At 34.8% G+C, this 12,837-nt stretch overlaps 1 protein-coding gene across 2 annotated transcripts; it reads right to left on the bottom strand.

The window, feature by feature from the left end:
* Window positions 1-4,018: 4,018 nt before the first annotated feature.
* On the bottom strand, window positions 4,019-10,146 carry LOC110761439 (zinc ion binding protein). Of its 2 annotated transcripts, none has more exons than XM_021963907.2 (7): window positions 9,908-10,146; window positions 8,991-9,090; window positions 8,201-8,417; window positions 5,169-5,379; window positions 4,662-4,737; window positions 4,515-4,561; window positions 4,019-4,404 (listed from the first exon to the last, which is right to left on the bottom strand). In XM_021963907.2, the coding sequence occupies exons 1-7, from the start codon at window positions 9,994-9,996 to the stop codon at window positions 4,224-4,226; spliced, it is 921 nt and encodes a 306-aa protein (XP_021819599.2). In that variant the 5' UTR covers window positions 9,997-10,146; the 3' UTR covers window positions 4,019-4,223. The 2 variants fall into 2 exon arrangements, with proteins under 2 accessions (XP_021819599.2, XP_021819600.2); XM_021963908.2 differs by having other exon boundaries at window positions 5,169-5,373.
* Window positions 10,147-12,837: the final 2,691 nt, after the last annotated feature.

Here is a 12,837-nt window from a genome sequence, read left to right as displayed (position 1 = left end):
GGTAAAAAAAATGTAGCAATAGAACCAATTGATTTCCTTCTTTTTAAAAACCTTTTGTAATCCTTGTTTGAATAAAAGACGTCATTTTGGCCAGATGTGCACTACGCAACGCAACAAAACAAACATACTTTGGCTGAGTTATTTTGCCAGTCCATTCATTTTGGAGGCCTTATACAATGAGAAATATTAAGGACCTATTTTTATAAATAAAAAAACAACAATTCACAATTCACAAATAGATCTGAATTTTTTCCTTAAAATTATGTGTCTTTTGAAAAACTGAAAAAAATAATAATAATAAGACGTTAAAATAATAATAATAATAAGGCTTTAGAGTCAAAGCCCAATCAGAACTAAATAACATGAGGTGACATGAGAGGTAGGGATGCAGAGCACCACCGTCTCATTTTTTTAAATTGTTTTTTATTTGGTTGTAATTGAAGAGGATTAAACTATACTAAAAAGTACCAAAACGCCCCGTTTCAATTTAAAATCAAACTAAGTCATAAACGGGGCCGTTTAATATGAGAGAGAAACCTAAAAGTGACATCAGCACACAGTCGTCTTCTTCCTTGCGCAATTGTGGCTCTGCAACTCCAAAATTTCAAGGTTTTCCTTGCCCTGTCTTCTTTCTTTGGAGGCCCTTGATTTTTGGGGGCCCTGTGTAGTAGCATAATCTACACAGGTTATGGGCCTGCTGGAGTTCACAACCACCAACTGAGCAGAGGTGCAATTTGAAGTACCAATAGTGATTTTTCCGGCGAGGGGAGGTGCAGCTGCACCTCCTTGCGCCTTAATAGGTCCGCCACTGCTTACTAACCCGGAAAGATGAACAGTCTCCGTTCTACCGTCTCCTAGTTGGGTTCTTTTACCTTATCCCTATTCCATATGGGTTTACCAATATTATCGATTCTTGTATTGTTGACCCAGCAGTGGATCTGATCTAGGAAAACCTCTCAATTTTGCCTTTTTCGATGGATTGATTTTCTTTTCCCCTCTTGATTAGATTCTTAAATTTTTTTTCTTGTTCTTTTTGTGTAGGAAAGCCTTTGCCTTTACACTCCGTTTATTTCTTAACCAAACATACGAAGAAAATTTTGATTAAACTTCTTGAAGCGTGCAACACGAGACAGTTAGAGAGAGCAAGAGGAACTTGAGCTGGATAGATAGTTGGACTGGGCGTGTAAATGGGTAAATCCGGTGATTGGTGGGTAATAAAATTTTGAAAGTCTGTGCCATTGGATTAATCTCGATTAATATTCCAACTTAATTGTTACAAAGGAATAAATTTGTCTTTAAATTTTAAAAATAAAGTTGGGTGGAGAAATAGAATAAGGGGTAGAAATAACAGTATTCTTTCGTCTAGCCTTGCGGCGAGGCAGAATCAATGTGGGTTCGTTTGCGTGTGTGCCTTGACAAATGTTTCTAGCAGGTGGAGGTAGAAACAAATTCTAAGATCCTCATGGACATCATCTTGGAGAAGAGGAATCTTAATGTCTCTGCTCATGTTATGATGATGTTGCAAAGTTTATGTCCAAAATGCGGGGGTTATCATGAGTGAAATGTAATAGTATCTGAATGACTTTGATTTCAATTGGAGACGCCAATTTTGTGAGTTGTAGAGATAATTTGAACAAATCAATCACATCTTTGTTATCAATGAGGTGGGGTGCGGGAATTCGAATTTAAGACCTCTTCTAACATTGATAAGATAAATATCAGCAGATTAATTGTTTGTTTGTAATTAATCACACTGCCGTATCATTTTAACAACTCAAAGGATAGCATACGCAGTCAAGAAGATATATTATTTCTTAAACTGTATTAAAACTATTCATTATAAGCATGTAATTAATATTATATTATATGCCATTCAACTTTGAAGTACAAGTGCAGGATCGAGCATTCGTTAATAATAAACTTTCTTAAATAGTGTTTGAAAATTTGAATATCACCATTGGTTGGTATATTCGAATGTACTTGATTTTAAGAATCCATGTTTTCTTAAAGAAAAGAAACATTAGGCTGTTAGAAAAATGGAAGAATATATATGCTATACATAGAATGTAATTTAAAATTTTAAAGTACTTTATAAACAAATAATCAGTCATGACTAATCAATGAATTGTGTACTTCATAGGAATACAAGTGTTCAATGAATATGCACGGCATCATGAGTCAATATCTACCATTTTCCCAAAGTGTTTTTTATTTGAACCCAAAAATTTCTAAGTAAGCCAATTAGGTTTAGCTCAGTGAAAAAGAGCTTTCATTTGCAAATGAGTACTTTCAGTTTTGAATTCCCATGATATTTTGGTAGTGTGTGTGTGAAACCCTCTCCCCCTTTTAGTTTAGATTATTGCTTGTATAAAAAAAAATATATATCATAAGTAAACCCTAAAAAGATGAGCTTCTTTTTTTTTTTTTACCCTTTTTAAAATTCAATTTTTACACAAAATAATTATTAATAAATGTGGGTTTTACATCCCTGAAATCTTCACCCATCAGTAATTTTTACAGCCACTATACATTATGCACTGGAAATTCTCTTCTAGTTTTTATTTTATCTTATCATTCAATTGTCTCTGTTAACGTCCATGTTTTACAAGCCCCAATTTCTTCCAGAAAATAAAGTATTCAAGAAAATTGTCAGAGTGGTCTTTTTAGGTCCAGTTTGGGATTATTGTCACTTTTTAAAAAAGGGTTTAGGTAAACAATAATAAGTTGTAAAGTAAAGTAGTTCTATGTTTGGTAAACAATATTTTTAAAGTGATGTTAGTATAAAAAGCAATGTCAAAACCATTTTGTAAATTTTAATATAAAACTGTTTGTAATTGTTGTAAAACTGATCCCCACATGACCTCCCTTGTGTCGACAAGGGCAGCAGAGGTGACTGTGGTGACTTCGGCGGCATCGGCTTTGTTTTTATGTTTGTGTGTTTATAGGTTTTTGCTATGCATTTTCTCTACAAATCATCGGTGGTTGTGTCTCGGCCTATGGTCTCCACCACCATCATTTGCTGTTCGACTCCATGGGTGTCTCTTCCATCGTTTATCATCGGTGGCGCTTATGGATTTGGGGATGCTTTAAAGTGTATGTGTCACTTATTGCTTGGATTATGATAGCACTCTTTGTAGCTTTGGTAGCTTGTCCATCACCATCTTCTTTTTGTAGCTTTGGTTACCGGGTTTCTCTTCGTTGGTTGTGATCTTGCATTGGTGGCCTGGCTCCTGGGTGTAGCATTTTCGTGTTCTTTGTCTTAGGGTTTCCTTTGTCTTAGGATTTCCTAAGTATGTGTTGTATTTTGTTGGTTTTTGCCTTTATGTGGGCATCATGTCCTTATGTGGGCCTTATGCCTTTCGTGTTCTTTGTCTTAGGATTTCCTAAGTATGTGTTGTATTTTGTTGGCTTTTGCCTTTATGTGGGCTTCATGTTGTTATGTGGGCTTTATGCATTTTGTGAGTTTAATGACTATAGTGGGTTCTATACCTTTTTGTATTGCATTTAGTTGAACACATTTTTGGGTTCACATTAGTGTAACTGGCTTTGGCATTCCATTTAATGTAACTGGCTTTGGCATTCTATGACCCCTTAATCCTAATTCATTGGTTGTTTCTTTGTGCTGTTACTTTTTCTTATCAATAGATTCATAGAGTACCCATGAAAAGGAAAACAAGGTCAACAGCTTCCCTCAATCAGAATGTCGTGTACTGTTTATTCACATATGAATTTGGTCAATGGCTTATTTCTTTTTTTTTTTTTCCTTCAGATCATGATGGTGTTTGTCAATCGGTTTCATGCCAAATTGAACTTAAGCGGGGGATATATAATCTTCATTGATGGCACACCTAACCATGAATTAATTTGATGAAATCTTGCAATCTTGGACTTTATTGAGAAACCTTGAGATCTACTAATAGCGTTGTAAATTCCCAACAAATTATCGGCCAAAAAAAATTCCCAACAAATTAAGCATGGAGAATGAATGGATTGGGTTGAAGCTGTAAATAAATACGTCGACTAGAAAATGTGTTTTTTTTTTAAATTTCTTTTAAATGCGTTCCACATCGTGGGGATGCCCAAATGAGTTGGGTATACATGTTTACTTTCACCTTCACAAACTCTCAATTGAACATAGCCTCAGCAAAGCTTCCAATTTTAGCACCAAAGAACCTACAGGTTCCAAAGCCAGTTACTGGCACATTACAGGAGACCAAGAGCATTCAAAGATGTTGAGCTCTCCAATCCACTGCAAAATTCTCATCACTGTCACTATCACTTGATGACTCATCATGACTGGCCTCTTTTTTGACAGTCTCCAAAACTCTTCTGCGCTTGGAAGCACTCGCAGCCTTCAACTCCATTTTCTTCTTTCTTAACAATTCTACTTTCTCCCGATATGTCCTGAGCAAAAGGAGAACGAAGAAGGTAAAAGTTTACAGTGAGGAAAATAGATTAACAAAAAAGAAAAGAATGTATAAAATCAAAGCACAGCACTTTATTGCTGAACTCACCTTTGCTCTACTGATTCAGCCTCTTCTATCATCTCAGCGGCATCAATCTGCGGCACAATTGCAATGACAAGAGAATGATATGAGTTTGTGTGTAAATCAACCTCATGTAGAGTACAAACAATAGTGCAAGGATATAAAAGCGCTCACCTCTTCTTCTTCCAACCTATTATCGACCTCCTTCAAGTCCTCTTGGATCAACTTTTCAAATTCTTTGTACTCATCTCTACCCAACAGTTAACACAAATTCAAGGTCACAATGTGTTCATGTTAAACCTACTTCAATAGGGGGAAAATAAAATAAAATAAAGTGACATTGAAAGGTGACAACTGCACCTGTCAATTTAAAAGACGCTAAGAGACCCAGCATATTCAAGACAATATTGCAAAAACTAGAAATTTCAAATAACAAACTTGCCAAGTTACACTATGAAGATTCAAATTATGAACTCTTTAAGCCTTTTCAGAATCCTTTTAACATGAACAAGTATATTTACCGGAATTTGGAACTTCTATGTATATCTAGAATGGAATTTAGAACCAAGAACCTTTGGGAGTAAATACATACTAGACTAGAAAAATCAAAACAAATAAGAGAACTTTTAAGACAATAACACCATTATAATCTAGGAGTTATTAATAAGAACAGTGTATTACTTGACATCTGGCTTAACAAGCTTTATTCCCCGTGCAGATAAATCAGCTTCCTTGTTATCAAAGAAGCCCTCGGGAAGAGCACCCTTTATTTGCTTAGCTTCTGAACTGGCAATCTGTGATGATGTCTGTGTAAGGTCCCTGGCAGGCTCAGTTTTTCTTGTCTCAATCTTTTTGTATGAATCAGTCTCCACCACTGTGATAGAGTCTGTTCCTAAGACGATATGGTTAAGTTAGAAAGACTAATCGATATCACTAAAACATAAAAAATAAAAAAAAAGATCGACAGTTCAAAAACTAAATCCAAAAATTTGTCTTCCAGGCAGAGTTCTAATCCTCTACTTAGATTTTCTGTTCTGGTATTGTGCATACGACCAAACCTACATCATTTTAATATAAACCAGAAAAAATTAAGCTCTAGAATGACATCATATTGTGCCAATATCAGCACAATATAAATAAATGATCCAATTTCATCTAGCCAGCTACATATAACACAAAAGATTTGGTTTTCCAAAAGGTAAAATTAATGACTATCTACAACATCAACATAAAAAGGGGGAAATTACCCAAGCAAGAAAAGGCATATATCAAAACCATAACAAACCATAACTTTAAGAATTGATTCATAAAACCCAAAAACTGTATAATGAAACAAGAAAACTGAACAGTTTGTTTGTGGCCTAATGGCATTAAAGAAAAGGCATGATATTAACTAAATGTCATAAAATAAAGGACTACTGAAAAGGGATTGTTGTGGGTTTTTTTTTTGTTGAAGTGAAAATTTTAGTGAAGTTTCTTTCTTGTTTCCTTCACTTGATTCACTTGATTATGAGCAAAGAAAGAGGGTTAATGAGGGGGATGCCAATTTATTTTCTGTTTTTCCACTAATAAAATTTGGTTTGCTATTTCAAAATTCCATTAACAATTCAAACCCCATTGCTAATATCTTCTCCAGTCTCAACCATCATTGGTTATTAGCTTGTTTACATCTCAATGACCCTGGGGTTAATTAGATTATAGTGCTAACATTTTCAATTTCATATACTTATAATGATGCAATGAAAGCAGGAAAAACTATTGATGATGGTAATTGTACTTTTTTAGCATTTTATTTATCAAATAAATCAATTGTACTAATAGAAAACGAGGAGCAAGAACATACACTAATCAGAATTTCCATATCTAGTTGTTAATTTTTCAATAAGCAAGAGAAAATTTGCAGTTTTAATTGGAACTTTCCAAGAAAAAAAATCAACATCAAAATTTTTCAGTCGAGAAAAAAAGTTTAAAAATCTCAGGCCTATCAGCACTTTAGTCATATCAGGTTAGGGGTTAAACTAATAGAACAAACTATTGGGCTAAATTGCATGAGAAATACGCTTTTTGAGTTCTATGGATTAAGAATTGATCTGGTGGGTGTGTTTTGGTGGAGAATTCTAATGTAAGGCTTATAAATATTCGTCCTCCCAAAAAAAGACATAATAATAAAACCCAACAAGAAGAAGATCAAGGGGTTCAAGCCTAATCTCAACACAGGGTTTTTATCCAACCACAGGGAATGAAACAAACAACTTAAAAGACATAGAGCAGGTATGCTAAAAGTCCAGAAAATATTCTACTGATAATTAAAAGTTCTTTAAAAATAATCTTAAGCAAATCAAACAACAAGCAGATTCACATTTTAAGAAGATTATCCACAATTTTATAATATGGGAATCATATCATAAAATTATTGAGTCCCTAAACCTTTGATATAAAAAGTGACTTCATGTAAATTAAACAAGCTCCTAATATGCTTCGTCAACCAAAAAAATTATATGGGAGACAAAAAAAAATTATTTATTCAATTATGCTAATTTTCAAGTAAGCACAACTTATTATTCTCTTATTTGCTTCATAGGAGAAAAAACTATTGGAATCTTAAATCATGAAGTAACAACTAATCTATATTTCCTCCAAGAACAGAAACATAAATTAGAAGAAGATCCACACAACCATATCTGAATTTTTTTTCCAGTTATGCAAACCAAAAGCAGTTACAATCATCTATTGCAATATATTAATTCTAGGGCTGCATGAAGAGTAAAACTGCTCAACTAGAACTCTTTTTTTGGTAGGGCAGCCATAGGACTTCTTTGGAATAAGCTTATAAGTTATACACTCACCTAATTATATGTAATAGGAAAAGAAATACTGTGTAACTAATCCAATCATAAAGTTGAAGGCTATCCACCATAAGTGCAAGGGCTCAACTCTTCTGAGCAGCCAATCATCACAAAATTCTGAAAGTAAGGAGATAGGTAATTGCCTATATATAACTAATGCCATCAATGAATTCAAAAACTAGTTGTACAGCTTCAGATGCTATCCTATACAGATATTTTCTACATTTTTGCTGAGGACACAGGTGCTGTGAAACCCTCTTTCCATCAATACAATTATCACTTATTATTTATTATGTAACCTGAGAGGATCTCCTTCATAGTTAAGAACAGCAGTCAAAATAACAAACAACAAAGACAACAACAATAAGAAAGTATTCACAACGAGGAAAGCAATAAAGCATACTTAGGATATGCCTGGCAACAGAAATGCAAACAAAGATGAAATATTATAAAGATTTGGATTGTGCATACATATTGGAATAACTATATTCATAAGCAATGCTACACCTATATTTGTAATCTGGAAAGCAAGAAGTTGAATGCACTCACCCTTGCCCCAGTTTCTTACTCTTTCACATGGCTAACTACATAAATATTTTTCAAGCTACCCAAGTAGAATTTAATAATTATGAAGTAAATTGAGTAAATTATAACCAACAACTGAATTCTGCATAGTTGAGTAGAACTATCGTCCTTTTGTTGCAATAAATGAAAGAGAAAGCTACACCCACGCAAAAAGGCTAGTACATCCAGTCTCTTATATAAGTCTGTATCCTCTATACAAGATGATACAGTCCTTACTCCTCAGGCAATCAAACTAAGCAAAAGGGTGGTGATAATAGTAATATAAACGAAATAGATTCTCACCAGTATTTCGTTTTTGTGCCTCATGGTTGTCAAAAAAATCTGGAGGAAGCCCAGATGACATTTGAGGTCTAGGCAATTCTGTAGAGTGTTCAGTTCTTGGGATATGCAACTCCGGAGGATGTTCAGGCTTAGGTTTCGACAATTCTGGGCAGACTTCAGTTTTTGCATTGTTGACTCGGTTTTGTCCAGCTGCTGTAGCTTTGAGATTATTTATTGCCTATTGTGATGGAAGCATCACATCAGTAATACTCAGTCAGATAACTAAATTAAAGATAAAGAAAAAGGAAACACATCTATATTTATGGCATCCCAGGTTCAAATCTAGAGAGTCTAACTGAAGGAAATGCTTCCTCTTTCTGCCAAATATAGATTAAATGTATGGGTTATCCAAGCCAAATTAGTATACTAGAAATAAGATGTAACCGAACAAGATCATTTTGACATTGCCTACATTTAGAGGGATGGGATGGGACCCAGACTGCTGAGCAACAAGATAGAGGGAACCATTCGAGATGGTAACAAAACCACCTTTCAAGAGCTAAAATGGTGTTATTGAATTCAACAGTATTGTAATGTTCCAATATCACAATACATGATTTGATTGACAACAAATGTGTTATTTCTATAACTCTCAAGAAGCAGGAAAAATTGATGCATTCTCCTATTCATATTAGTTAAAAAAATTTAGATCTTTCATATCAACTTTGGATTTTCCATATTACAAGATGTTTGTAGGTCTCTTAGTTGCTTAATGCTATGATTAGGAAAGTACTATATGAATCGTTATCACCTCATGATGTTTACGAGATGCTTGATGTGCTTCCCACTGAAATTCAGATTTCAGAGCAATGTCACAAACCCTGCATACGGGCTGGTCAGATTCATTATACCTGTATGTATTGCACAAAAGGGATGAAGCAGTCAGAAACTCTGTCTTAGCAATTTAAATATACAAATCAGCTTCATCAGTAGAAAACAAGATATCGGAAGTAGTAACAAGTGAAAAAATAAAATAAAAGGTAAAGGAAAGACAGTATACATAACAAATTCCTAGATACAATCAGGAAAGATAAAAGTAAGATCGTTTGACATTTCATTATCCGTATCTTCTTAGCTGATTCCCATTTCTATCTAAAACGAGTTCTCGTGAGGTTCATTTCAAATTATGGTTAAGGAATTAGATACTACAAATTATATATTACTAGCTAGAACAGAATAATGCCTTTGTAAACAGTTAAAAGGGACTGCTAAACCAAATTCATACTTTGTGCTAGTTGTGCTTGATTAGCTAAAAGTTTTAACAAGATCAAAATTTGAGAGGACGATTTTCTAACATAGAACCAATTAAACATTCAAGACTCTGACAGAACCAACAGTAATAAACACTGCTTAACTTCTCTTTTAACTAGAAAACTACTACTTAAAAAATGAAATTAAGTATTTTAAACAAATGCACATTATGTGTCCCAAATTTAAATACCAACAATAATCAATTTTTGTTTCCAAAACATAAATTGAAAACAAAATTTACGAAAAGGGTTCTACAGAATGCAATTTAAATGATAATATTACATTAAACTGAAAGTCCCCCGTCTAAAAAAAATTTTATTTGTGTTCTTATAAGTAAAAATATGTACCCAGTTAAAAATAATAATATATGTGTGTGTGTAAAAGAAAAATTGGAAAAGAGGAGGTGTGAGCACTGACCGTACAAGAGGAGAGTCTATGCGCTTTTCCTTCTTCTGGGCATTCAATTTAGCACGAAACAATGCCTTGTTCCTGGCTTTAGCATCCATCTCTAATATCTATGAATCAGAGACTGGTAGAGAGGGTTCGTGAATGGGTGACGGCTCAGAGAGGGCGTCGGTGGAGGCGACGGCGGATATGAGGTCGCGCGCGGCTGAATACTCAGAGGGGGTAGGCGAAGCGATTGACACAGAGAGAGAGAGAGAGAGAGAGAGAGAGGGGGGGGGGGGGGTTGAGACGAACGGCGTGGAAACAAGTAATCAGATGTGGGAAGGCCTACTGTTTTTCCTGCAAACAGCCGCGGTCTATTCCCGCCACGTGACAGAAACAAATATTGATTTGTTTGGGCTGAATAGTTAATACGGATTTTACATAATATTTTAATTTGATCAAAAAAAAAAAAACAACTAAATTGGTGTATAACCCAACGTTAAGTTTATAGACATACCTTGATAAAATAAAATAGACATACCATTATTTGGGTTAATATAGTAACCAATTTGAGTATAATTATTTATTAATGACCAAAGTGAAATATAGTGTAGAATCTAATGACAAAAACGATTTTCAACCCTTCTTTTAATGTCACTCTCCAAGTTTACTCAACGAAAAACAACCACCATCTTTATAAATTGTAAAAATTTGATTATACAGTGACTAATTTAGCTAAATTTTTCTTTTTTCTCACGAGAAATTATGGGCTTTGGAAAGTGTGCGCAAGTAGTGAAACAATCAGTTTACTGTCTTCCATTGATCTGTTTGCAGGGTTTTGGATTTGAAGTATAGATTTGTGCTTCTGTGAGCTGAATTCAGTGTGTATGTGTATAATGCATGCACACTCATGCACATATATGTACATATACACATTAATTTGAACATTTCAATTCAGCAGCAGATGGCATGGAGGCAAATGTTATTAAACTCTATAGCAAATTTTGTTACTCACTTTCTATCTCACTTTTTCTGTCACCCAACACCAACTTGGTTAGCATTGTATGTATTCACAGACGCCTTCTTCAAAGGGAAAGAAGGCATTCAAAGACCTGGTCAGGGTTATCAAATTCTGACAACTTTTCTTTAACTGGGTTACTTGATTTTGAAGCTACTGAAGAGGGTTTTCGAGCTCTCTTGAACAAGCTTCGATCAAATACCCATCTCTGATTGGGAACTCTGCTTTCATTGGCCGAGCCACCGATGTTCAAGACAACCACAAAGGCTGTAAAATCTGGCCTTCAGAGCCTTCCATGGTTGCCTCTTCCTTCACCTTTTTCATTTTCTCATTTATAAGGCAGTCCAAATTTTGTTTTGTTTTTGTTTGTTGGGTTAACTGTGTCATGTTTCTGCACTCACTGGTTTGGCAGGCTTCGCTTCTTCGTTTGAAGAGTAGATTTTCTGATGGTTTTCCTCTCAGCTCATTAGCAGATGGATGTGCTCGACATTTTGGGGTTCATTCTTGCGGACAGTTAGCTAATGAACCAGGGAACTACTTTGCTCTTGCTACAATTTTTCCTTCTTGTAAGGTTTGAATGGCAACTGGGTTACTGTTTTTCCTTTCTACAATCTAGAACCTTTCTTGACATTCAAGGAAAAAAAATCTCTTAGTAGATGCAAGGGGTTGTAACTCAAGTGGTTAAGAGCAATTAATCATGCACCCGAGGTACTAGGTTCGATTCCCCTCTCCCAATAGCCCCTGTATTTAACAATAATAAATAAATAAGGCACTTAACAGATGCATTACTAAGCAATAAAGCTTAAAACATATGGCAGTGTGTCTAAACTCAAAGCAGTAAATACCTTTGTATAGCATTAGGTAACTAATCTCCCAAGGGATGTATGGTATTACGTCACAACAATCAGGATCCACATTTGTATCCTAAAGCATTTGCTTTACTTTTACAATTCATGCCTCTCTATCTCAGGTTACAAAGAAGGGAGTGCTATTAATATTATCTTCAAAGGTTTCAAATACAATGCATTGTTGTCCTGCTTCAGGCAAGCGGTCATATTCCTCCACTCTGTACAAAATCATTTCCTGGCAGGTCTTGTATGTCATACAAGAAATATCAGATTAAACATTTCTGCTGAAAAGTCTTACCATCGTTCTAAAAATGGAATAGTTGCATACCCTAGGACTCCATTGAATCAACAAAAGCTAAGTGTTTCTAATACTAGTCCAGCAACTTCACCTCCATGCGAGAATTGCAATCAAAAGTTATTACAATCCATAAATAACAAAACTTATTACAACCCGTGAAAGTGTTCAAATCTTGAAGCTCATGATGTAGAAGACGGATGTAGAGGAGGCGGCTGATTTGTAGAAGTTTGAGCAGTAGATGAAACTAAATGTAAAACAAAGAAAAATATCATTACATTAAGCACTGAACATGAATATATCAACTTTAAAACAAATGAAATTTCAACTTACTTGCTTGGATTTCTTCAAGTTGCTTATAAAATTCAAGCTCCTCGTCCGTTGGTTCTTTGTAGAAGCAAAATTCATCCGCTCTAAGCCAATCACAAGTACATACTAATGCCTCTACCATTTCAGGAGTCAATGAACTTCTAAAAGGATCCACAATCCTCTTACCTAGACTAAAAGCATTCTCACTAGTAACCGTAGAACTTGGAATTGAAAAGATTTCCTTGGCAATCTTTGAAAGGATTGGATATCTTGATTGATTCCCTTTCCACCAATCCACGAGTTTGAACCCTTTGTTCAAAGCATTTTCAAAAGGATCGGCGAAGTATTTATCTACTTCATTGGATATGTCCGCAAGTTGTTCCTCCTTTATTTGTTGCAAAAGGTCCCTTACCAATTGTGATTGAGCATCATCACCATCAAGCTCATCCTTGGCATCCTCATCTTGTAAATCAAACAATTGTAGACTCCC

Source organism: Prunus avium, chromosome 2 (genome assembly GCF_965620075.1).
Source record: "Prunus avium chromosome 2, drPruAviu1.hap1.1, whole genome shotgun sequence".
Lineage (NCBI taxonomy): Eukaryota > Viridiplantae > Streptophyta > Magnoliopsida > Rosales > Rosaceae > Prunus > Prunus avium.
This window is presented reverse-complemented; position numbering and strand designations above follow the sequence as displayed.